Source organism: Gopherus evgoodei, chromosome 2 (assembly GCF_007399415.2).
Source record: "Gopherus evgoodei ecotype Sinaloan lineage chromosome 2, rGopEvg1_v1.p, whole genome shotgun sequence".
Lineage (NCBI taxonomy): Eukaryota > Metazoa > Chordata > Testudines > Testudinidae > Gopherus > Gopherus evgoodei.
In genome coordinates this window covers 80,166,130-80,190,523 of record NC_044323.1, presented here as the reverse complement: position 1 = coordinate 80,190,523, position 24,394 = coordinate 80,166,130, and the positions used below count along the sequence as shown (strand labels likewise).

Sequence of the window (24,394 nt, the reverse complement as noted above, 5' to 3'; positions counted from 1 at the left end):
CCTCTCCTACCTCAACTGATTCACTACAATCACTCAAATTTCTAGCTAAAAATGAAAAAAAAGGGAAGAGGCAAAAATTTGTAAACTTAGAAACAAAGAACTAATGTTTTGTAACAGTAATTTAAATAGCAGATTCACAGTTAAAGCAAAGAATCAGTATTTTCACCACAGTCCTTGAAATCAACCATGGCTAAAACCTACCAGTTATACTGCATTAGTCATGGAAAAAGCCCAGTGTTTACACAGCATGGTAACTATGAGTTAAGAGAAATTTGAGATGAAAAAGAAATTTGAAATGAAAAAGAAAGGTATAAACTTCTCTGTATTTTTACCTCTTTTTGAGCAATGCCCATTCTGTCCCTCCAGTGCATCAAAACCAGATCTACTTTGTCTTTGGCAAATTTTTCTACTTCTTTAGCAGCTTTTCCAGCCAGTCTCTGCCACTCTGGCACTTTACTAAGCTTGCCATACTGGTCCTGTGGAACAAAAGCCTATCAGTAACTTAACAGAAGTTTAATCACAAGTGTATTTTGGAGACAATCAGCATCAACATTTTACAACAGTTTCTTCCCTCCCTCTCCCATTTAGATACTAGGTATGGTACATGGAACAAGTTACACAGCTGAAAAGAGAATTAGTCATTAGTCACCATTCTTTTAGATAAATACAATTTTTCTACTTACTGTTGCAATTTTTAAATTATCTCTAATATGCATCCGGTCAGCATCTCTCTCAGGAACAGGGTCAGCACTGTCCAGGTATGCCAGCAAACCTGATGGCTAAAGCCACAAAATAAATTTGTATTCCATAACAGATCTCTGAATTCAAGAGTAAGTTATACTGGTTTAAGTGCCTAGTGTAGGTAAGTAGTCTATCATATACAAAAACCCTACATTAAAAGAATGACAAGTATGTGGCAATATTTCCAAACACTTGCAAGTTAGGAAATATTAGCATTAAGGTTGCACAGGCAACATGAATCTGCCCCCCCCCGTGCATATACATTCAGATAGTATGTAATTAAAAAGACTACTCACCCCCCCCCCCCCCAGGACCCTGCTTCACTCAGTACACAGGACGGACTGTACTCAAGAGGTTAATCAGGGTTGCATAGTGGACAGAATGTTGTATGTAGGACCACTGCCCCATTTGTTGGGGAAGCTGGAAGTTGTGTAGTGAATGAAGCAGGGGAATGCAGGAAGAGATAGGATTATCCTATGTTTAATGCAGTTAATCCGAGGCACCTGGCACTGGCTTCTGTCTGAAGATAGGATACTGGGCTAGATGGATCTTTGGTCTGACCCAGTATGGCCATTCTGATGTAAAAGCCAATCTGGAGCACTGGATCCTCTCTCTACTCATACCACAGAGTTCCAATGAGATTTTTCCAGAGGTTTAACGTGCCAATTTTCATGGACACAGCAAATTTGGCCAAGAGACATCCCTGATACCAGGGCAATCCCCATGCCCAATTTGAGCCCCTTCCCAGAAGCATGGAGATGCTAGAACTTGCCAGTGATGGTTGAAAGTATTTAACAGTTTTTGCCCATGTATATATTTGCCTTGTTTAACTGAATTTCGGTTTTTTTCTGCCTTTTTTTTTTTAAAAGAAAGTTCAGCCTGAAACAGAGACCCAGCATGGCAAATATCAGCCAGAATGGTTGAAATTCAAAATTACAAGCAACTGAAAACAGAGTCCAATAATGGAAAAGGTAAGGCAACCTTAAACTATTTAATAGAAGTTCTTAGATACTACACTGCTAAGGGATTATAAGTACCTTCCAGCAGTTCTTTAATCTATGGGTAACAGCATAGCTACTAAATCCATCCAGAACCCAAGATTCTGGCAAGTTTCCCTTGGACTAGGATACTAGCCAAATGAACATTGAGTGCATCACAACTTTCCCTCAACCCAAAAGCCAAACTCTTCAACGTAAAGCAATAAAGTTGGCTGTTTGGCAATGCTTCCATCAAACTTACTTAATCTTTTAAAAAGCATCACTTACTCTATCTCCTGTGCCCTTGGTAGAGCTTGCCCCCTTACTGGCTTCACTCCACTATCTTTCTTGTTCTAGTTCACTTTTTCCAACTTGTTTTGAGTGTTTTTATTCTCTCCATCTACTCCTTATCTCTACTGTGTTCCATTTTCTATCTCAATCTCTTTTAAAAAAAATAGTTTTATCCAGAGTCTTCGCCCCATCCACACAGCTACAGTCTCATTTCTGCCTCCCACACTCCGTAGTGAAGATAGCTACAATGACTAGGTTGCTCTGTTCTCTGATTTATCCCCTTACCTCAAGAGAAGGAGCTAGCTGCTCCAGTTAGCTCATCTGCCAGTTCAAGTTACTTCTTCCCCCATGTGGTTGTGTTTCCCATCACCCTATCCCCGGCAAAATCTTTACTTGCGTATTAATGACAATAGGTGTTACAGGCTTTAAACTGTATGTTCTATAAAGTTATCCCATCCCTTCCCACTCTTCAACCTAATCTCCTGCACTGCATGTCAAACTTAACATTGACACTAAACAAAAGGTGCCCAGATATTAAAAAACCCTAAGCTATTCAGGTATATTTAGCTGAAAATTTTTACACCTAAAAGAACAACATTTGAGGACACATGAACTGACAAAATAATAATAAAAGACTGTTACTCACCTTTGTAACTGTTCTTCGAGATGTGTTGCTCATATCCATTCCAATTGGGTGTGCATGCGCCGCATGCATGTTCGTCGGAAGATTTTTACCCTAGCGACACTCGGCGGGTCGGCTTGGTTGCCCCCTAGAGTGGTGCCAGATATATAGCCCTGCCGACCCAACGGCCCTTTACTTCCTTCTTGCCAGCTACTCTGACAGAGGGGAAGGAGGGTGGGTTTGGAATGGATATGAGCAACACATCTCTCGAAGAACAACAGTTACAAAAGGCGAGTAACCTTCTTTTCTTCTTCGAGTGCTTGCTCATATCGATTTCAATTAGGTGACTCCCAAGCCTTACCTAGGTGGTGAGGTCGAAGTGAGATGTCGCAGAATGTAGAACTGCTGATCCAAATACCACTTCATCTCTGGACTGTTGAACCAATGCGTAATGTGACGCAAAGGTGTGGACCGAGGACCAGGTAGCTGCACAACATATTTCCTGGATGGGTACATGAGCCAGGAAAGCGGCAGATGAAGCCTGGGCCCTGGTAGAATGGGCGGTAAGGTGGCTCATCAGAACATGAGCCAAGTCATAACAGGTGCGGATGCACGATGTCACCCAGAATGAAATCCTCTGGGAAGAGACAGGAAGGCCCTTCATCCGGTCTGCCACCACGACGAAGAGTTGTGGTGTTTTACAGAAGGGCTTTGTTCTCTTGATATAAAATGCGAGCACCCTACGGACGTCCAGGGAATGCAGTTGCTGCTCCTGGCGTGATCAGTGTGGCTTCGGGAAGAAGAACGGAAGGAAGATATCCTGGTTCAGATGAAAGGCCGACACCACTTTAGGGAGGAAGGCCGGATGTGGTCGCAATTGTACCTTGTCCTTATGAAACACTGTATATTGGGGGAGGTGGAATCCACCGTGAGAGCCTGAAGCTCGGAAACTCGTCTTGCCGATGTAATGGCTACGAGCAAGACTGTCTTCCAGGACAGGTACAGCAGCGAGCAGTTGCTAGTGGCTCAAAGGGAGCAGTCATAAGTTTGGCTAGAACTAGGCTGAGGTCCCAAGTTGGGGCAGGGCAACATACTTGTGGGTATAGTCGCTCCAAGCCCTTGAGGAACCTCGAAACCATGGGGTGAGAGAACACTGAGTGGCTGCTCTCCCCTGGGTGGAAGGTAGAGATGGCTGCCAAGTGCACCTTTAATGAAGATACTGCTAGGCCATGCTGTTTTAGAGACCAGAGGTGGTCCAAGATGGTAGGGACTGGAACCTTGGTGGGAATAACATTATGTTGGCCGCACCAGCAGGAGAAGCGCTTCCACTTGGCCAGATATGTTAACCTAGTGAAAGGTTTCCTACTACCTAGGAGCACTTGTTGCACCAAGGCAGAGCAACTTAACTCGGACTGGCTTAAACACGCAGTAACCATGCTGTGAGGTGAAGAGACTGCAGGTCTGGGTGAAGTCTCCCATGGTCCTGAATTATCAGGTCCAGGTAAAGAGGTAGAGGGATTAGGTTGGCTATAGAGAGGTCGAGCAACATGGTGTACCAGTGTTGCCTCGGCCAGGCTGGAGCAATCATGATGGAGGTGGGCTCTCTCTCTGAGGAGCTTGACCAGGACCCTGTGAACCAGCGGGAATGGTGGGAAGGCGTAAAGCAGATGGCTCGTCCATAGTATCAGAACTGCATCTGAGATCGAGCCCTGGGAGAGACCTTGGAAGGAGTGGAACATCTGGCATTTCTGTTCTCGCGGGAGGTGAAGAGGTCTATGCGGGGAAAGCCCCACTTCTGGAAAACAGAATGGATAACTTTTGGATGAATCAACCACCCGTGAGACAGGTAAGATCTGCTAAATTGATAAGCCAGAGTGTTTCGAACCCCAGGGAGAAAAGACGCTATCAGGTCTATTGAGTGGGCTATGCAGAAGTCCAGAGTGGAATAGCTTCCTGACAACGGGAGCAGGAATGTGCTCCTCCCTGCTTGTTTATGTAAAACATGGACGTTGTGTTGTCTGTGAACACTGAGACACAACGGCCTTGTGGACTGCTCTCAGCTCCCGGACATCAATGTGCAAGGCCAGTTCCTGAGTTGACCAAAGGCCTTGAGTGTGGAGATGTTCGAGGTGGGCACCCTAGCCGAGAGATGATGCGTCCGTTGTCAGGGTCATTGAAGGCTGAGGCAGATGGAATGGCATCCTTGCACAGACCAGGGAGAGCATCAACCACCAGTCCAGGGAGCCTAGGATGTTCGAAGGGGATCGTGAGGATTATGTCTATACTGTTTCTGCTCGGGTGGTATACCGAGGAGAGCCAAGTTTGAAGGGGACGGAGACATAGTCTGGAGTGTTTGGTCACGAACACGCAGGCAGCCACGTGACCCAGGAGGCCGAGACAAGTGCGAGCAAAAATTGTCGGGAAGTCCTGTAGGCCTTGTATAATTGATACCATCACCTGAAACCGAGGCTGTGGTAAGCAGGCCCTGGCGAGACTGGAGTCCAGAATGGCCCCAATGAATTTGATTCTGTGTGTGGGAACCAGAGTGGATTTCTCTATGTTGATCATCAGGCCTAGTCGCTGGAATAGGTCCTTGACAATGCCCACATGACAGGTGACATGAGTCTCGGAGGCCCCTCGAATGAGCCAATCGAGATACAGGAAGACATGTATCTGACAATGACAGAGGGAGGAGACGACTATAGCCATGCATTTTGTGAATACCCGTGGGGCTGTAGAGAGGTCAAACAGAAGGACCGTAAATTGGAAATGTTGACAGTTGACCACAAATCGGAGGTACTGTCTGTGCAGAGGGTAAATGGCAATGTGAAAATATATGTCCTTCATATCGAGGGCGGCATACCAGTCTCCAGGATCCAAGGTTGGGATGATGGTCCCCAGGGATACCATGCGGAACTTCAACTTTATTATGAACTTGTTGAGTCCTCGCAGGTCTAGGATAGGCCTGAGACCTCCCTTTGCCTTGGGGATTAGGAAATAGCGGGAATAGAACCCCTTGCCCCTCGAGTCCTTTGGTACCTCCTCTATAGCTCCCATGGCAAGGAGCATCCGTACCTCTTGCAAGAGGAATTGCTCATGAGGGGGCCCCTGAAGAGGGACAAGGATGGAGGGGGCAAAATAAACTGGAGATGGTATCTGAATTCTACCATGCGTAGGACCCAACAATCCGAAGGTAGTTGAGTCCACGCAGGGAGGAAAAGGGAGAGGCGGTTGTAAAAAGGAGGGGAAGGATCCTGGGAAACAACTGGTACACCGTCCTCAGGCATGCCTTCAAAAGTTTGGTTTGGATCCCGTGGGCGGTTTGGAGGGATCCTGATTCTGACCCCCTTGAGGTCCCAACTGCCGTCTGCAATTGCCTCAGCCGCGCCTTCTGCCGAAGTCCTCTCGTGGCCTAGGCGGGGGGGTAAGGGCGATGAAGTTGGGGACAGAAGGATTTGCGCTGAGTCACCGGTGTGTGCATCCCGAGTGAGCGCATGATCACCCTGTTGTCCTTTAGGCTTTGCAGCCTAGGGTCAGTCTTTTCAGAAAATAGGCATTGGCCATCGAAGGGCAAGTCCTGTATTGTGTGTTGCAGTTCAGGTGGAAGGCCTGACACCTGAAGCCATGATATTCACCTCATGGCAATACCTGAGGCCAGAGTTTTTGCTGCGGAGTCTGCTGCGTCCAGTGAGGCCTGGAGAGAAATTCTCACCACCTTCTTTCCTTCCTCCAAAAGGGCAGCAAACTCTTGAAAGGAGTCTTGGGGGACTAACTCTGAATTTTCCAACCGCCGCCCAGGTGTTGTTGTACTGGCTAAGTAGGGCTTGCTGGTTTGCCACCCTGAGTTGGAGGGCCCCCACAGAGTATACCTTGCAGCCCAATAAGTCCATGCGCCTAGACTCCTTTGATTTTGGTGCCGGAGCTTGCTGGCCATGGCGCTCCCTTTCGTTGACTGATTGCACAACAAGGGAGCAGGGTGCATGTACAGGTACTTGTACCCCTTAGAGGGTACCATGTACTTCCGCTCAACCGCCCACGGCCAGGGGAGAATAGAGGCTGGAGACTGCCAGATGATATCAGCATTTGCCTGGATCGTACGAATGAATGGCAAGGCCACTCTTGCGGGGGTGTCAGCTGACAAAATATCCACCACCGGGTCCTCTATCTCTGGGACCTCCTTCACTTGAAGATTCATACTCAGGGCCACGCGTCTCAGGAGGTCCTGATGTGCCCTCAGGTCAATTGTAGGAGGGCCCAAGGAGGATGTCCCCGCCACTGCTTCATCAGGAGAGGAGGAAGAGGAAAGGCCAGGGACAAGAGGGTCCTGCGTGGGCTACGTCAGGCTCAGGTGGAAACTGAGAGTCTGTTGACTGCATGGGAGCTTCCTTCATACCTGCGGGTGGGGGGCGGGGGGGGAGGGGTGACTGACCATCACCTCCAGCATCCAGTGTTCCGATGGTACGGCGCATGATGGCACTGGAGGCACACCTTGGGCTTGGTGATATGCCCAAGGTGTCCAAAATGACCACTGATGAGGTCCTTGTTCTTGGGCCTGGGTCTCCTGGAAGACTCGGCTGGGCACATCTGAATCACGATCCTGTGCATAGGAAGCACTGTCCGCGCAAGATGACACCAATGTGTGTCGAGATGGCCACGGAGGAGCTGAAAAGCTCTGGGAAGGGTCCCCATCTCTAAAGGATCTCTCTCTCTCTCTGCAGCACTGGAGAGCAGTACCGGGTGGCATACCGGTACCAGGAATGAGACCGGGACCTGCGACCAGAGCGATGCCGGGAGGTCGACCGAGATTGCGACGCTTGATGTCTGGAGCAGCTGCAAGAGTCGCGGTGCTGGGAGCTGGATCGGTGCTGAGTGTACCGGGTCAGAGATGCTGAACGATGCCTCTCGGCGGTGCCAACCGAGGATGGTCTCAGCAGGGCAGGCTTGCCGAATCGATTGTATAACCCGCACCGGCAGTTGAGGCAGCGCAGACTCCGTCAGCGCGATCAGCTCCCTCGCCATGGAGAAAGTCTCCAGCATGGAGGGAATAGTGAACTCAACCACGGCGTGTGCCGCAGAGCTTTCAGGCATCAGACTCGACAGCCGTTGCAGGACCGGAATAGACGGTGCCGAAGCTGGCGGTGCCATGGCAGGTGTCAGTGCCAGACGGTCCAATTTAGGTGGGTGCTCTGACTCTGGTGCGGCTGGCACAGAAGCAGAGTCGTCTTATGTTTCTTAACCCGCGGGGAGAGGGAACAGTGCCGAGCAGATATCTGTGCCGGCGACGGTTGGTGCAGAGGGGCCTTAGCGGTACAGTTCAATCCGGTGCCGAAGAAGCGCTTCTCCCTGGTGCGGACTGTCCGGCGCTTGGTGCTGAGGGCAGAGGAGTAAGAGCTGCCTCCATCAGGAACCGTTTGAGACGAAAGTCCCGCTCCTTCTTCGTCCTCGGCTTAAAGACCTTACAGATCCAGCAATTATCTGAGAGATGGGATTTCCCCGAGTCACTTAAGACAGGAGGAGTGGGGATCTCCCGTTGGCATCGGCTTGTGGCAGGCCGAGCACGATTTGAAGCCTGGTAAACCGGGCATGGGCCCCAGTACCGGGTGCAGGGAAGGGGCTAAACCCCGAACCCTCCCCTTAAACTATATACACTAATTATAGAACGAATAAAACTAACTACAACTATAGAAATTATAACTATATACACAAGAATTAGTAATAGAACTACGAGTAGCTAGGGAAGTAGAGATCAGCTAAGCTGCACTCCACTGTTCCAACGACCGACACGGGCGGTAAGAAGGGACTGAAGGGCCGTTGGGTCAGCAGGGGTATATATCCGGCGTCACTCTAGGGGACGACCCAGCCGACCCACCGAGTGTTGCTAGGGTAAAAATCTTCCGACGAACATGCACATACACCTAATTGGAATCTGTATGAGCAAGCTCTCGAAGAATAAATTTAGAAGTGGAGTTTAAGAAGAGTAGATCACTCACTTACCAAAATACGTTTCAGCAAGCTCATTGCAGTTGCATTTTCAGCTGTCCAAAGGCCCACTAAATGTCTACTTAGCTGTCTGAAAAATGAAGACATTGAGAAATTTTTTCGTGTTGTCTTGGCCAGAACAGTAGTTTAATTATTGTGAATTCAGTACTACCTTATTTAAAAAAAAAGTTTTATGTTGTAAGCACATCCAATGCTCAGATGCCCTTTGTTCACAAGAGCAAGAATGAAAAAAAAAAAAGAGAATTAATGCCAACTAGGTACCTTTTTGTAAAGCACTTCAGCATGCTGCTCTGTAACTTCCTCATGCAGACCCTGCTGGCACGTTCTAAAAAAAAGGTACGTTAATATGAACTACGTACCTTTTAAAAAGTGTGCTAGCAGTGTCTACACAGAGCAGTTAAAGACCACCACACTGGAAAGCTTTACAAATTGCACCTCTCTGGTACATTTTGCCAGCACCATGTAGATAAGCCTAAAGTTATACTTTGTGAAAATTATACTTTCATCATTGTCAAACAGATCATGGATCTAAACAAATAGAGGAAGGCACTTCAAAAAGCAGAGTACTAGGGAAATAGTAGCCTCTCTCCATACATTCCCATAAGAAAGTTTAAGCATCCAGCTTGCATAGTAAGCAAAGAAATGTATGCCATCTTGATTATTAAGGCCACATTAAAACTGGACTGTATGAGGAACTTAAGAGAAGTGAGTTGTGAAATCTTGTTTATGAAATTGTATATTTTGTACTGTCACATTTGAAGTGCTACTAGGCAAAGCAGTTAAAATGCAAAGAAAATGTCTAAACTACACCCAGTCATAACAGAGTAATTCACCTGTAGTATTTAAATATGCAAATTAAGCTTAAAATGAAAAATGATTCTTCTAGAACAAGAATGGAAGCTTCCCACATTTCAGTTTTCCCACATATGAATAATGCAAATATTAACCATCACATTAATATCAAATAAAACTTGACATACCTATTTGTAAGCATCCTTTGATCTGCACTTATTGTAAACATAGCAGTACGTAAATGACGAGGTAAGGCACCTTCACTGAGGGCAAGATCTTGCATTTTGGTAGCAATCTCTTTATCTCCTTCCTTTGGAAACAGGACAAGTTTACTATGGAGAGTATCTTAACTAAGCTGTTCTATCTTTAGTTTACAATATTCATTACAAACTATTTTGACTATTTGACTCATTTAAGTATATGCATTTTGGGTAATTCTGAATGGTTAATTTTGCATTTCTATTCAGGGCACCCTCCTACTTAGCTTTAAAAAATGAAATCTCAGCAGCAGGGATCAGAGGTTCTAACTGAAGTGAAGTCACAAGAACAGAAGCTTTCCAATTGGCTTTAAGACATTAGTTCAAATAGCCATTACAACCTAAAAAAATGGCATGTTTATAGTAACATCAAATTTGCTCATTTTAGAATTAGTGATGTTTTGCTCCCCAGCACCTACCCCCACAAATTCAACCTGGGATCTGAAAGACAAGCTGGATTCTTTTATTTGTGTACTACCATCAGTTACAGAGTGTGCAACTTGAACTTAGTTAACAGTGCTGTGTTTCACAGTTCAGGACAACTGCACTTGTATTTTCCACAGTAGTCCAGAGGAGGGAATATACTCTCAGGCTTCCACCAACTCTCAGACTTACAGCTCCCCAGCAATTGCCTTTCTTGGGTGAAGACCTGCCTCTCACTCCTTTCTGACTAGGCTATTTCCAGGCTACACAGGTCCCTGCCTTCACTGTGTTATTCCCAGCAGGGCAGGCTTCCCAAGCCCACCTGCTTACTTTCAGAGACTAACAGAGTGAGTGATTGTCAATGGTTGTAAGTTATCAAAGGCCTCTTCTTAAGCAAGCCCATTTTATTCCTAATGTAAAAGCAACACAGAGGACATAAAAATAAAAAGAACCTACTTACATGCTAATAAACTTCCCAGAGATTACCCCAGCCCTAACATGGGCTCTGACTGAAGCAGTCCCTCAAACAGCTGACCCAAAAGGGTTTCCTTTTAGTTTTAAATACATCACAGCTTCAACTCAGAACACCCAGTCTTATAGATCTCAGTAGGCCCAGTCCTTCCTTCCAACCCTCGTCTAAGGACTTTGGCAGGACCTCTGTCTGAGGGTCCATTTGGTGAATCAGGAAGAAGGCCTTGAGCCAGTTTAAAGCCAGTCTATTTATCCAAAAAATCCTTTGTCCAGGAGCCCATAGAGATTTCAGTTTGAACTAGTATATGCATACCTCTCCCTGGGGGCAGCTTCAATGGGCTGACAATGGAGAAAGTACATTAGCATCCTTCTCCTACTAGAGAAGGTATATCCAAACAGCTCAACACATAATTGCATTTTTACTACAATGGACCTCAAAAGGTATTAAATATAGTTCAATTCAAGAAAATTCCTATAGTCTGAGGATATCTACCACTGAAAAGTTGGAACTGGTTTTTACTACTGACAAGCTGCAGATTCCATTTTCCTATTCAGAAAAGAAATAAAGCCACATTCAACACTTCTCAGCATGCTATCCCAAAGTAATTGTTATTTAAAAAATAATAATCTCACCTCTATTATTGCCTTCATAACCAAACCAGCTCCTTTTACAATTGCCATTGAAGGATGCTGAAAAAAGTTAGCTACAATTTAGCAACAGAACAAACTTAAATTTTTATGGGAAAACAGACAGTTCAAGGGATAGGAAACTGAACTTCATCTAGGATGCAATTTTGAATTCAGTTCTGGTCAAAAATTACCAAATTTTTATAGTTCTTGGGGAGCATAGTCTCAGGGTCCCTGAAATAAATTAAGAGTTCTGACCTGTTCCTATGAACAAGAGTCCGTATTCCAGTCATGCAAATAGCACTACTGGAAGTTTTCTGGGTACTTTCAAAAACTGAAATGATCAAGTGGACATGGAAACAATTCTTCTTGGCCTGGTCCGCACTACAAAGTTTTACAGGCAAAACTTACCATTTGCTAAAACAGCCTTATATGCATACACGTTCAATTTTATATCTTGCTGACAAAACCCTGAGCTTCTGTTGGTCAAATTAAAACCAGTTCCCAGAGCAGCACAAACCCTCTACCAGCACTCTTCTACTGGCAAAATGCCTGTGTGGATGCTGAATTACTTATACTAGTACAGACAGAGTCCTCCAGCAACAATCCCACAAGGCCATTGTCCCCACAGACTTTTTGAACTCTGCAATCAGAGGTCACAGTGACTGGAAGCCCATGCCCTTTTGAAATGCCTCTCTTCCTGCTAGCACATAGGTAGGGCTTGAGGTTCTAAGAGAACAAAAAGGTCTCACCTGAAAGAGCTTAAAGAGGGTTCTCCCATTAGATGCTACCATCTCTAACAACATATCAAACTGCTGCCCTTCAGTTGTCTCACTATACGGAGCACAGAGGGCAAATGTAAGGAAGTCCAGAAGTGAACTAATAACAAGGGCACCTGTCCCATGATCCTGAAATTTAAATGAAGCATGTAAGAATTTTAATCATAGCAGCTGGTTTTAAAATCTTAAGTAAAGATTTTTGATTATTGTCCTTGAGCTACAAAAGGAGCACAGGTCATTTCCCCCACCACTCTTACCTGCATCCCATTTGTAGCTAATAAATAGCAGTATTTCAAATACATAAAGATAAAAACCATTGCCATTATTTTAGTGTGGCAAAACAAAAAAGTTTACAGAGCATCCCACAAAGGATTCATTATATCATGCTTCACAGCAGCAGCGAGTCATCTGAACAGAGTTGAAAGGAAGTTGTTGTTTTTTTTTTTTCGGGGGGGGGGAGGGGGGGGGCCAAAAGAGCTCAAATAAAATCAGAGCGCTACAGATCAGAGGAGTTATAGTTTTTAAGTCGTCCTTTTAGAGTCCTTGCACAAGGTTGTTCTGTTGGAAAGGACTGGTTTAACAGGAATGCTTTTCTGCCTATATTAGGCTGAACACATTAGGTTTTTTTTAATGAGAGCCCTCTTATGGCATGTCTACACTGCCCTGCATTTTGCACAAGGGGGGGGTCTGGATAGCACCAAAATGCCGCACTGTGACTCCTCTACATGGATGCTGCAGGCACAAACTTAAAGGTTCTGAGTTATCAATAAATTTAGTCCTCTTTGGTAACTCAGGACCTTTCAATTCACACCTTCAGCATCCATACAGGGGAGTTACAGCATAGCACTTTGGTGAACACTGCTATTCATATGCCCTTAGGGCAGCGCAGACTTGCTCTCAGAGTCTGTGGAGAGAGCAGTTTCATTCTGATTTCCCCAGATACAAACTGACTGAACACCAGTCTCAGTATCAATTAGATATATTTTTGCATTTGAGCCATGAGTGCAAACTTCTCTTATGGCAAAGATGTGCACAAGCTTACTTTAAAGGACTTGCTATATATGACCTGTCAAACCCTCAACCTTTAATATTTCAGTACTTTTTCCCCATGAACTATGCCTTAATCTATGACTTACCACATGAGAATTAAATTTCTCTAATAAGTTTTCCAGAAACTTCTTTGAAGAAAGAAGGGAAGCTTTGTTCAGCTGCTCTTGCCTCAAGTCGTAATCATCATGCATAGGCTATGTGATAAAGAAAGCATTCACAAATGCAGTCATAGTTCAGCCTTTGAACTAAACTTAAAGATCTGCACAAGTCTTTTGATGTAGCTGAATGAAGCTACAGTCTACCAAAATTTAATACAAACAGTGGACTCGTGACAAAAGGAAAACAAGCTAGTTATGAGAGTGAATCCTGTTTCTACTTCTAAATAACCATGACAGTCTACTCATGTGATACTACTGGATATCCTATGTACACTGCAAGTTAGGCATGCACTACACTTTCCACACAAACCCCCATTTTCAGCATCTTGCAATTCACATATTTAATCATTTCAAAATAGGAAATATCCTATTCTGTAACATAATGAGTTAAACACTTACACACATGAGAGCACACAGCATGTCAATAGAAGCATGTGTTACTCCATCATTGTTTCTTTTAAGAGCTTTCACCACCTTTACTCCTAGACGTTCCCGAAATCTGTCACGAGAAAAAAAGGTCATTTAAAATGGATATTGCAAGTGCACTTACCTAAAAAGTAAGTGTATCAAGAGCTCTTTTTAAAAAGCCTTTGATATCAAGAACCTTTGAGCAGCTAACTCAGAATTTAGGGCTTGTCTATATGAACTGTTAGTATGTGGCAAGCTGGAGTATAAGTCTACCCAGGGCCGGTTCTAGGCTCCAGCGCTCCAAGCATGTGCTTGGGGCAGCACTTTCCAAGGGGCGGCACGCTGGCTCCTTTGTTTGTTTTTTTTGCGCGCTTGGGGCACAAAAAGCCAGGAGCTGGCCCTGAGCGGAAGTGAGCTGCAGCAGTGGGGAGTAAGGGAAGGGCCGCAGGAAGTAACCGGGGGGAGGGGGGAGCGCGCAGAGCAACAACCCCTGACCCAGCTCACCTCCGCTCCACTGCCACCTGCTCCCCCAAGCATGCTGCCGCTTCATTTCTCCCGGCTCCCTCCCAGGCTTGTGGTGCATATCAGCTGTTGGGGGGGGGGGGGGGGGTAGGGAGGGCCGCAGGAAGTAACCAGGGGGGGATGAGGGGGTGTGGAGGAACCGCTCCCCCCCCAGCTCACCTCTGCCTGCTCCCTCCCAGACAAGCCTGGGGAGGGAGGGATAATGCAGCATGCCCGGGAGAGGAGACAGGGCTGGGGATGTGGTGAAGAGGTTGGAATGGGAAAGGGTGGAGTTGGGGTGGGGGGAATTTTTTTGCTTGAGGCAGCAAAAAACAAAACAAAACAAAAAACAAAAACACAAAACAAAAAAAACACACCACAAACTTGGAGCTGGCCCCGAGTCTACCTCACACTAGCCTGCTGCATACTAATGGCTTGTTTTTTTTCACTACCACGTGACATTGGAACCGTTGCACAGCATCAGGTGAAGACACATTGCGCCAATGGGAGAGCACTCTCCTGTTGACCTAATTATTCCACCTCAATGAGAGACAGAAGCTATGTCAGCAGGACAGCATCTCCCCCAATGAAGTGGTGTCTACACCACACTAAATTGGTGCAGCTTACATTGTTCAAGGTGTGGTTTTCACATCCCTGAGCAACATCATTTACACTGACTTAAGCCATACTACATACAAGGCCTAAGCATCTGCATGGAACCTTCTGCTGCACACTAAAAAGATTATGCAGTACACTTTTATCTACTCTGCTTTGAAATGGGAGTAGATCGAAGTGCACTACATAATCTTTAGTGTGCAACAGCAGGATCTACATAGACCGTTAGGATATGTCTACACAGCAAAGAGATAACTGCAACTGGCCCATGCCAGCCAACTCTGGCTCGTGTTGCAGGGCTGTTTCACTGCTGTGTAGACTTCTGGGCTCTGGCTGGAGCCCAAGCTCTGGGACCCTCCTATGCTGCAGGGTCCTAGCACCCAAGCTACAACACAAGCCCAGAAGTCTATACAGCAGTGAAACAGCACTGAAGCCTGAGCCCCATGAGCCTGAGTCAGCTAACACCAGCCAGTCATGGGCGACCAGTTGCTGTGCAAACATACTCTTAGAGCCCAGCAGGATGGTGTGGGGTAAACTTAGTGTGGAGCAGCCTGGGGTGTAACTCCTCATATATACAAGTCTTTAGAGGACCTCTCCCTACATATTTTCATTTTCTTTCATTACAACTAAACAATGTACATTATGGCCAAAAGAAAGCTGAGTCCAAAAGCCCAAAGTCAGAGGTCAAAGTCTGACATAATGGTAGTTTTAGTAAGTCTGTCCTTACTATATGCACAACAAAGGAAATAACTTTACATGACCAGTGAAAAGTTTACAATAGATTGATTTTTTGGGGGCATTAGAGAATCCAGTTCAAGAAAAAAAAAAGTAAGTATAGCTAATTTAATTTGCCCGATTTTTTTTTATTTATAAAATTTCTTCACAATAATCTTCTAAACGCCACACATACCCTTAACATATATAATGAAGGCTGAACTGACTTCATTTTTACAAAAGTAGACTAATTGTGAAAGTGAACAAGACATGCACAATTTCTTCAGAAAGTCAGTCAAAAGGTTTCCAGATTGCATCTTTAAGCCAATTATGAGTATGTACCATGAGTTCTACAAATTGGCAATGAGCAATATCGCAAAACCTACTTCCTTCACATCTTACTTTTTGCTTCTCTAATGCATGTAATTTAAGGTGTAACTGACTTTACATTAAGCTTGGTGCCCACTGCACCTTCTATCCCCTGTGGAATGTATGGAATTTGCAGCTGATGTGTCACCAGAAAGATTAAACCAGAGGTAGTCTATTTTTTCGTCAAGGTCCAAATTTCTTGGTGAACATATAGTCAAGGTCCAGACTCCAGCGAAAAACAGACAATAATGAAAAATAGTAAATAAAGATTTTGGAGTTCGTTCAATAGCATCTGGCGTTCCATCGACTACCCCTAGATTAAACCACCGCATTTGTTCTTTCAATGAAAAAAGATCAGTTCTGAGTGTTTTAACATATACTATAACATTATAACTTAAAAGCAGAACTAAATAGCTGGGAATGCTAAAAATCTTAGTGCTGAGAACCCCTAATTCAGAAACCGTCAGCAATATGCAGTTTACACGATCAGGTGATCCAGTACCATCAACCTTATAGTCTTACATACATGAAACTGCTACTTTATAAAAAGTTTTTCCCCCGATGCCTCAGCAATTATGGATGATCCCAACCTCAACTCAGACTCAACGTTTCAAGGAGACTAGTGAATACAAGTCTTTAGAACAGTTTCCCGCTATCAGCTTAAATACTCACTTCGGAAGCTGAGTAAAGGCAAGGAAGCCAGCTTTTGAAGCAACTAGTCGTCTCACAGCTTGGAACTGGCTTTCAAGTTCTGCATTAGATGCTACAATGTCCCCCTCTTGAGACAGTAATGCTGTTATGGCATTATTAATCAGTTTCTCCTTGTTTTCAGAGAACAGACCCTGGTTAAGGAGGAAGAACCATTAATACTTGTATAAAGTAACAAAAAACTGTAAGAGGTTGGGCAGAGAATTAATTCTTACATCTTGTGTTACTGCATGCAGAACTCCACTGTATGAGATGTTAGCATTGAACCTGAACACAGCATCTGCAAAATTACCATCTGCAATGAGAAATAAAATGTAGTTGGGAGTTATAGATTTTAAATGGCTTAGAGATCTGTTGTGCTATATAAAAAAAAACGTTCTTTGAACTGCAGTAAAAGCTGAACTTACTTGGAGGAGCAGCTAAAAACCGGAGGTGAAGGCTCTCTACTTCCTCATCTACAGGCATGCTCAGCAATCCCCAGCGCTGGCCTTTGTGTGTTGGGGTCATTTTCACACACACATCTCTATTGCCAGAGGCTCTTACTCCATCCAGCAAGCTAGCTAACAGGGAATCTCTGAGAAGACAGAAACATGTTTAGACACTTATTACCCTGTGAATTTATTTAGGCACTTAACTGGAAAATTATAATTGTTATAAGAAAAAAGTTGAGCACACTAACTGAACCGTACATACGTGTGCCCAAGATTTCTACTTGAATTCACATAGATCAATGTTTTCCACATTTTTAAAGTTTGCAATGTTACCAAATATAAACTGCATGAACCCAATAACATGACAAACTATAGCGGAACTCTTCCACTAACAATAAGCAGATATGTAAAGTGATAGTGGATGAGTGTAGTATGATAGGGAAAGTAGTATTTCAGCTAAACTACATTTGTCTGGCCTTCCCCCCACCCCACCCTTGCATGTGCTACTTTTGTTTTTATTTTCTGCATACAAGCACCTTGCTCTACAATCAAAGGACCATTCACAGCCCACCAGAGCATTTCATAAGGCCCACAGCCTGCTTCCACACAATATACTAGCAACTCACTCAGCATTCTGCTGTCATGCTTACATCATTTTAGTTTACACAAGAGTGAAAATAGGCTGTTTCTATGTACAAGTATTGTCTATCTAAACAGATACAAAATAAGCTGAACTTAAAATATAAAATCAATATACATTACTTTAAATCTTAATATGTAGAATCTCTTTGGCCCACGCAAGGATGTACTTAGGTTTATGACCCTCTTGTGTAATAAGGGTGACACCACTACTCTACAGGATACCCTCAGCCACATTTAATCCGTTCAGGTATGACGGACGGACAAAGAGGAGAAGCGGGGGAGAAAAGAGGAAAACCAACTCAGTCCAGACACTAAAAACAGTTTAGCACATGGATACCAGCTAAACATCTAGATTTAATATATTAGCTTTCAATCAATACAAGTTTCTCAAGCTAGAGCCTGTTAATACTGTCTCTCTCCTCTAATCGACCTAGTTCCTAACACTCCAGTTTGTTTAATCAGCATGTCTAACTACAAAATTTTTCAAAAACTTGACACCGAGTGGACAAAATGTATATTTCTAATTGACCCTCAATAACTATTTACCTGTATGGGATAATATAAGTGTAGTGTAATTTTTAGTTTCTTCCACAATCCCATTTACTGAAAGCAGGTAGATATGGAACACCAAGGAGTTCACAAATTTAAGTGAGAAGCAGATGACATATGGGGAGATGTCACATGGTATCTGTCTGAGGTAGTACAGGCATCTTCAGGGGGCAAGCCACAGAGTTGAAAGCAGGCTTTGAATGAAGTGAGTCTGAATTTGGTCCTTGAAGGTGTTATTTTTAACTTCACACAGCTTACATAATATTTTTGTCATTCAACTGATTTCCCATTAATCAATAAAACTTTTAAAAAATACCTCTCTGTTGAAGAATATTTTCGGATTTGTCCCTTGATAAATTCAATAGTAAAAAGCTGTGGATTTTCACAATCACATACTAGTGCAAATACCTAAAAAGAAGAAGCCATGTAATAAGAGACCACCATACTTATAGGAAGCATTTAATGCAATTCTCATGTACTCAGGAGGTGAACTGTTGAGCCAAATGCTCAATGTTACAATATAAACTCAAGTTTAAAGGAAGTGACACACCCGCTCCCCTTCCCCCCACCCCCAAAAAGAAGAAATGCAAGTGTAATCAGAACTTCCTAGAATTTGTTTTGTCGGCTTTTTGGTTTGTGTTTTTTCAAAATGAATCCCAAGAATGGTTTCTGTATCTTTAGAAAACGGGTCTGACAGAATGAACCTCAGTTTTAATAGTCATGTTGCAGTAGCACTATACAATGCTGCATTTTAATAGTCAAATTTATTATTCTAAACAGGATTGTCACCTACCTCTCCTAGAGGTTTCAGTGTCACAATATTATAAGTAGCAGGATCCCGCTCTACTAAGCAAGTTTCTGTAAGGGCTAATACTCTTTTCACAGGTTCCTTAAAGAAAGGACGAACATGTTAGAAAAGGGGACCTCTTTTTTAGCCACCTAATAAATCAAACAAATAAGATGTAGTCTAAGTTTGTAGACCTTACCAAATGTCTAGGTGTTATTTTTTGAACAACAAATTCTGCTAAAGATGTGACAGACTCATCAGTGCTGTATTTCCCAAAGCGAAGGCTCAAGTATTGCTCAAATTCTAAAGGTTCTTTCCTTATTCGGAGGGAGATGCCTATGTAATTGCCAGCATGTTCTATTGCACTTTTGATAATTTCTTCCCTTTGTTCAGATGCAAACATGTGCTGCAAATTTTAGGAAGAGATATTTAGGTAAGTTTAACACAAAAAATTAGAAAAACTGAACAGCAGGTGTAATCAGCTCACAGACTTAAAGTTTAATAGTTTTAAAAAAGCTGACTTGTTTATATTGCATGGCAGTCTGATTTTTTTTTTTATTAGTATCATTTACTAGTAAATGTTGTTAACTTGACAAATGGCATACTTTCCCCCACTCCACACAACTGGAAATACTATGACAATAAAGAATTCACATTTCTCCACAGCAGTTTGTAACCTGACTTCACTAGTTAAAATGGTTATAAAAATATTTTAAGTGAAGGCATTTTCCTAAAATAATCAGAAATAAAGTATTATATAGAAGTTGCTAACAGCCATTGTAATTTTTTTGTAAACAAGAAATAAGACACTAAGTGTGTCTCGAATAGCTTAACTCATGTTTCCCTCTTTAATAAATAGAAAAATTACAACATTTAATTGCAGCAGCACTGATGTAGAGGTATCTAAGTTTAAGGGAATTCCTACTGCAGAGCTATCTTGTTTTGCTGCAGACCATTCAGCTGCTTGCAGTGTAGTTCACAATGAGTGGCTTAGGATTTTTATTTTAATTGTGCATAGCTGCATGGGTTCTCTGCTCCCTCATTTTAACTTGTTCCACTCAAGTTTATACACAGGCAAACAACCACCAGTCTCCCGGTTAGTACTCAAGGAGACTTGGGCAGAATTCCATATTAAATGTTTTATTGAACCAACTTCTGTTGATGAAAGCAGCTTCCAAAGTCTGTGGAGATCAAAAGCTTGTCTCTTTCACCCATGGAAGTTGGCCCAATGTCACTCTCATATCCTAGGACCAACATGACTACAACACTACCAATATTAAATGTTGTATAATTGGCCCTGTTGAACTTATCAAACTACTCAATCTACAAGCTATTTAGTATCTGCCATAGTAGTGATTTGAACTTCCAGGAAAGAGAATGAGATAAACCGAATAAGAAATGTGAGGCTATGTAAAACTTCTCACAACTTTATATGCATATGCATAAAATGTTATAATACTCACCAATCTACTAAATCCTCCATAAAGTATAGCAAAACCTCCCTGATAGTCAGAGAGATCAGCAAAGCCTTCAATATTTCTGTAGTCATAGGAACACAGGACTTTATTAGTTGCAGGATTAATCTGATCAAACCCTCCAGGAGTCACTTCCAGAATCACAGGTTTTCTCGTCTCACTCCAATGATGCTTATAGCAGTTGTATCTCTATGGAAGAAGAAACTGCTGTTAAGTCCGGAGACAACCAAAAAGACTTCTTCACCTTCTGAGGACTACATCTACACATAAACAGTTCTTTAATTTGAGATGGTTTCATATGATCAAGCAAGTTTTCCCAAATAAATCTGAAAGCCATGACAGCACAGCATGGTTTGACCTATCTTTACCTCCTGACCTTCAAGTTTATTGATTACATTGTAACTGATATAACCTTAACTCAGTTCTGACACACTGTTCACTTACCGGATATTCACACTACAAGACCTGAGCCTGGGCTCATGTATCTGCCATCCCCTCCAGCCCCCATTTACACTGAAATAGTGCTAACCCAGTGTTCGGACCCAGGGTCCCGAGATCCTGCAGGGCAGGACCACCCATGCTAGAGTCCAGATGGAACCCAGGGTCCAAGCTCTATTGCTCTGCAGTGTCGCCGCAGCCCTGCTTGACTCAGGTCCTGGGAGTCATCCAGAAGTATGACAATTCCATGGGGACAACTATCCTAACAATCTGCAATCCACTTGGAGAACTGAAGTTAACCCCCTTGGTGAACAGGAGCAGCTCAGGTCAGTGTTATTCTCATCACTGCTCTGCAAGCACACTATCAGAGAGCCTCCTGGGTTGGGTGATCTGTTCAAGCTTCCTGTAAAGTGCAGGATAGGCAATAAAGTTTTCCCACAGTGCACCACGGTGGTAGGGCTAGAGAGGCCACATTCTGCAGGGGACACTAGAGATTCTGGCATATGGTTACCTTGACTTGGGTCTGCACACTGCCAGATGCCAGAGCCCTAGGTTTTAGCATGGGTTAGAAGAGTCTTAAATGTAGGGTTTAAATACTATGTAGACACAAGCCCAGGGTTCCCCATCATGGGTCAGTTGACTCAAGTCCCACGAACCCTGGGCTTACAATACAGCGTAGACAGCCTTAGATTGGGAATCCCCAACACATTTCAGTCATTAGAATCTTGATTGTTCTATAACAGTGCTATGGAATTCTTGTTTAATAAAGTATCACTTCAGAAAAGTCCTTTGTGGTATAGCCCTAGAATGGTAATAGGCTTCTAGACACTCAAATGGATATAAATGAACAAAGCCATGAAGACAGAAGATCTATTTAGATGCATTCCAGGGAGACCAGTGGATGTGAAACCAAGTGTCAAGGTGTGGGTGTTAAATGCATAAATCTCATAAAACTGACTTACTACAGAGATTCAGTAGTAGTTTCCAGGAAGCTCTTTCATGCTCTCTGCATAAGTGTCTGAGAAAATATGCCTGGAAGTCTTCCCCTACTCCCACTATACACCAAGAATTATCTCTTTTTCCCCCCCTTTCACAGTGACTAGCAGTGAAGTCCTCCCAAAAGTGCTACTACTCATTTACTTTCAAACACAAGACTTTGCTGAACAGTGTTCTGATAACTTCACTTTAATTTCAACTATTTCTAATTAATAATATTCAATCTCCTTTTAAAGTGATTTTTGAAATAGATCCACACTTCTGTAGTCTGTCTATTATGGCTACGCCACATAAGTAACTTGGTAGCAACCCTTGAAGTGACATAAGTACATTTTTTCCAGTTTGTGCAGTTACCTATTACCTCTTTGCTCTATATGGAGAGAGTTCTCCCATATTGTTCATCTCACAACACTTAAAAGAAAAAAACTGCAAAGCTACAAAATTGGCAGGAAATTCAGATTTAGGTGTAGTAGGTAGCCATAACTATTTAAAATATAAAGGGACATGGTCAACTAGAAATTAAAGTCTGTTTTTACAGTGTTTGTAAATATGAAATGAATGGATTTGTAATCCAATACAGACAGGCCAGATACTTGCCCTTCCTGTGATTTTTCCTTCTGAAAAGTCTGTTCTGAATCTCTGTAAAAAGGAGAATGAAAAACAAGTTGTTACTGTGATTTCAGTGAGAAAATAATTCATTGCTCTAATTATTCCAGAGTGACTCGAGTAAGTTTTAGACTATCCCAAAAGTAAAGATTTAAAGAGTTGTATATTTAATGTGCGCCATTTGTTTTATATAAAAACATATGTTCATTGGTAGTGAACAATGCAGCGATATGCAGATGGAGGCTCACAAGCCGCAAGTACCTCTTTAATGCTTCTCCTGCAGCATGTGATATTAAAACACTATGCAATTTAATTATTAATCACTACAAATGCTTTTACTGTGTTATTAACAGAGGTGAAAGTAAGCTAGTACCGTGTACCGGTAAGAAAGCGGCCTCTGGTACAGGCTGCTACACAGCTGATGTTAAACTGCTGCTGCGGCAGGGGCAAAAGGGGCATCTGCCCTGAGGCCAGGTGATTTAAAAGGGCTCAGGGATCCTGGCCACTGTGACAATAGCTGGAGCCCCAGATAATGCAGGCCAGGCAATGCTGAAGGGCTGGTTGGGGGAAGGCTGGCCCCCAGCCCCACCCATAGGTGCGGGAAGTATGGGTGCAGAGGATACTGCATCACCCCCTCAGGCTTTGCACCCAGTGTGGCCCCTCACCCAGTGTGGTGCCATCTCCTCACTCACCAGCCCCTCTGCTGCCATCCACGGTCCCGGCCCCCTTTCCTGACCCTGGTCTGGGGCTCCACAACCACCTCCAGCTGCAATCCCAGCCTGGGGCGATGAGGGGTGTGGACAGGGGAAGGAGCAGGCACAGCTCAGCACTCCCACCCTAAAAATTGTTCCAGCACCACTGGCCCCGCCCCTTCCACCTGAGGGCCTGCCCCTTTGGGGGCCCAGAACCAGGCCTCTCCCACCATGCCCAGGGGCTTGGCAGCACTGCATACCAATAAGAGATTTAAGTTACTTTCACCCCTGGTTATTAACCAATTAAGTTATCAACTTGGATTAATATTTAGGACTATAGTAAATGAAACATGCACACTACTGTGGCCCTTTTGGGTAATACTGGTCACTAATTTGGCTCCTAAACCGCTGAGGTCTAAGTATCACCAGTCTAACACATTCAGTAAATTGGAGTCTTCAAGTTATTTCAATGAACACCATAGGCCAAGTAAATGAATATATATTTTAATATAAGCACAGCAACTTTCCTTCTAATCACACAAAATACAAAGTGAACATTTTTACATCTAATAATAGTGTAACAATACAGTAAATGTATCTTAAACTGGTTGAACAGCCAAATAACTAGTTCTTACCAGTGCTTCCGTAATGAGTTCTGTTCTATGGTCTGTAGAAAACTTAAGAGTTTCAGACTTCTTTCCACTCCCCTTACGAAAGGTGAGGCTGAATTCTGTTCCTTGTCCCTTTCCAACAGGACCGATACTACAAATATCTCCATAAGGCCACTAAGGTAAACAAATTAATAGAAACTTATCAAATTACCTTAAGGTAAGAAATAGAATCTTTTATATCCAAATGTAGTGAAACAGGTATTGAAGGGTATATTTGTACTTTTGGTCTCTTTATAAGAGGTCTTAAATTGTTAAAAACAATTAAGGTTATAACAAAACCCACTCTAGTTTGTGACTAATATAAACGTACACCGTAACTAAATAGGGGCATTAACAAGCAGCATACACATTTGTTTTATGTGTAATTCAAATTTGATGAGGAAGCTCAATGCAGTCACTCTCTGCTAGGAATTCAAAAAAGTTTAAAAAAAAAAAAAGCTAACAATTCAAGCACAAGGATCCAAGCAAAGAAGGATGGAGGAATAGAGCAAAGTTTGGTAAAATTTGTGACCCTGCAGATCTCTGCTCTGCAGTGATTCTTTTCAGGGACACAAGAACTGTCAAATAGTCCTGACATAGGAGACACACAAGAAAAAAAGGGAAG

At 43.3% G+C, this 24,394-nt stretch overlaps 1 protein-coding gene across 3 annotated transcripts in view; it reads right to left on the bottom strand.

Annotated features, from left to right (window-relative positions):
- DNAJC13 (DnaJ heat shock protein family (Hsp40) member C13) overlaps positions 1-24,394 on the bottom strand; it is a 106,460-nt gene that overhangs the window by 55,920 nt on the left and 26,146 nt on the right. For all 3 annotated transcript variants that reach the window (XR_003998858.1, XM_030551106.1, XM_030551107.1), the window contains exons 4-20: positions 23,755-23,904; positions 22,419-22,460; positions 20,376-20,576; positions 19,112-19,318; positions 18,919-19,014; positions 18,442-18,533; positions 16,911-17,077; positions 16,719-16,798; positions 16,468-16,637; positions 13,588-13,687; positions 13,117-13,224; positions 11,954-12,109; positions 11,208-11,264; positions 9,612-9,733; positions 8,626-8,701; positions 684-779; positions 333-476 (exon numbers count right to left, since the gene is read on the bottom strand). Coding sequence is in view for 2 of the 3 variants with exons in the window: in XM_030551106.1 (XP_030406966.1) it covers positions 333-476; positions 684-779; positions 8,626-8,701; positions 9,612-9,733; positions 11,208-11,264; positions 11,954-12,109; positions 13,117-13,224; positions 13,588-13,687; positions 16,468-16,637; positions 16,719-16,798; positions 16,911-17,077; positions 18,442-18,533; positions 18,919-19,014; positions 19,112-19,318; positions 20,376-20,576; positions 22,419-22,460; positions 23,755-23,904 (2,064 nt within the window). In the remaining variant the exon portion in view is untranslated. The remainder of the gene's footprint in view (positions 1-332; positions 477-683; positions 780-8,625; positions 8,702-9,611; positions 9,734-11,207; positions 11,265-11,953; positions 12,110-13,116; positions 13,225-13,587; positions 13,688-16,467; positions 16,638-16,718; positions 16,799-16,910; positions 17,078-18,441; positions 18,534-18,918; positions 19,015-19,111; positions 19,319-20,375; positions 20,577-22,418; positions 22,461-23,754; positions 23,905-24,394) is intronic.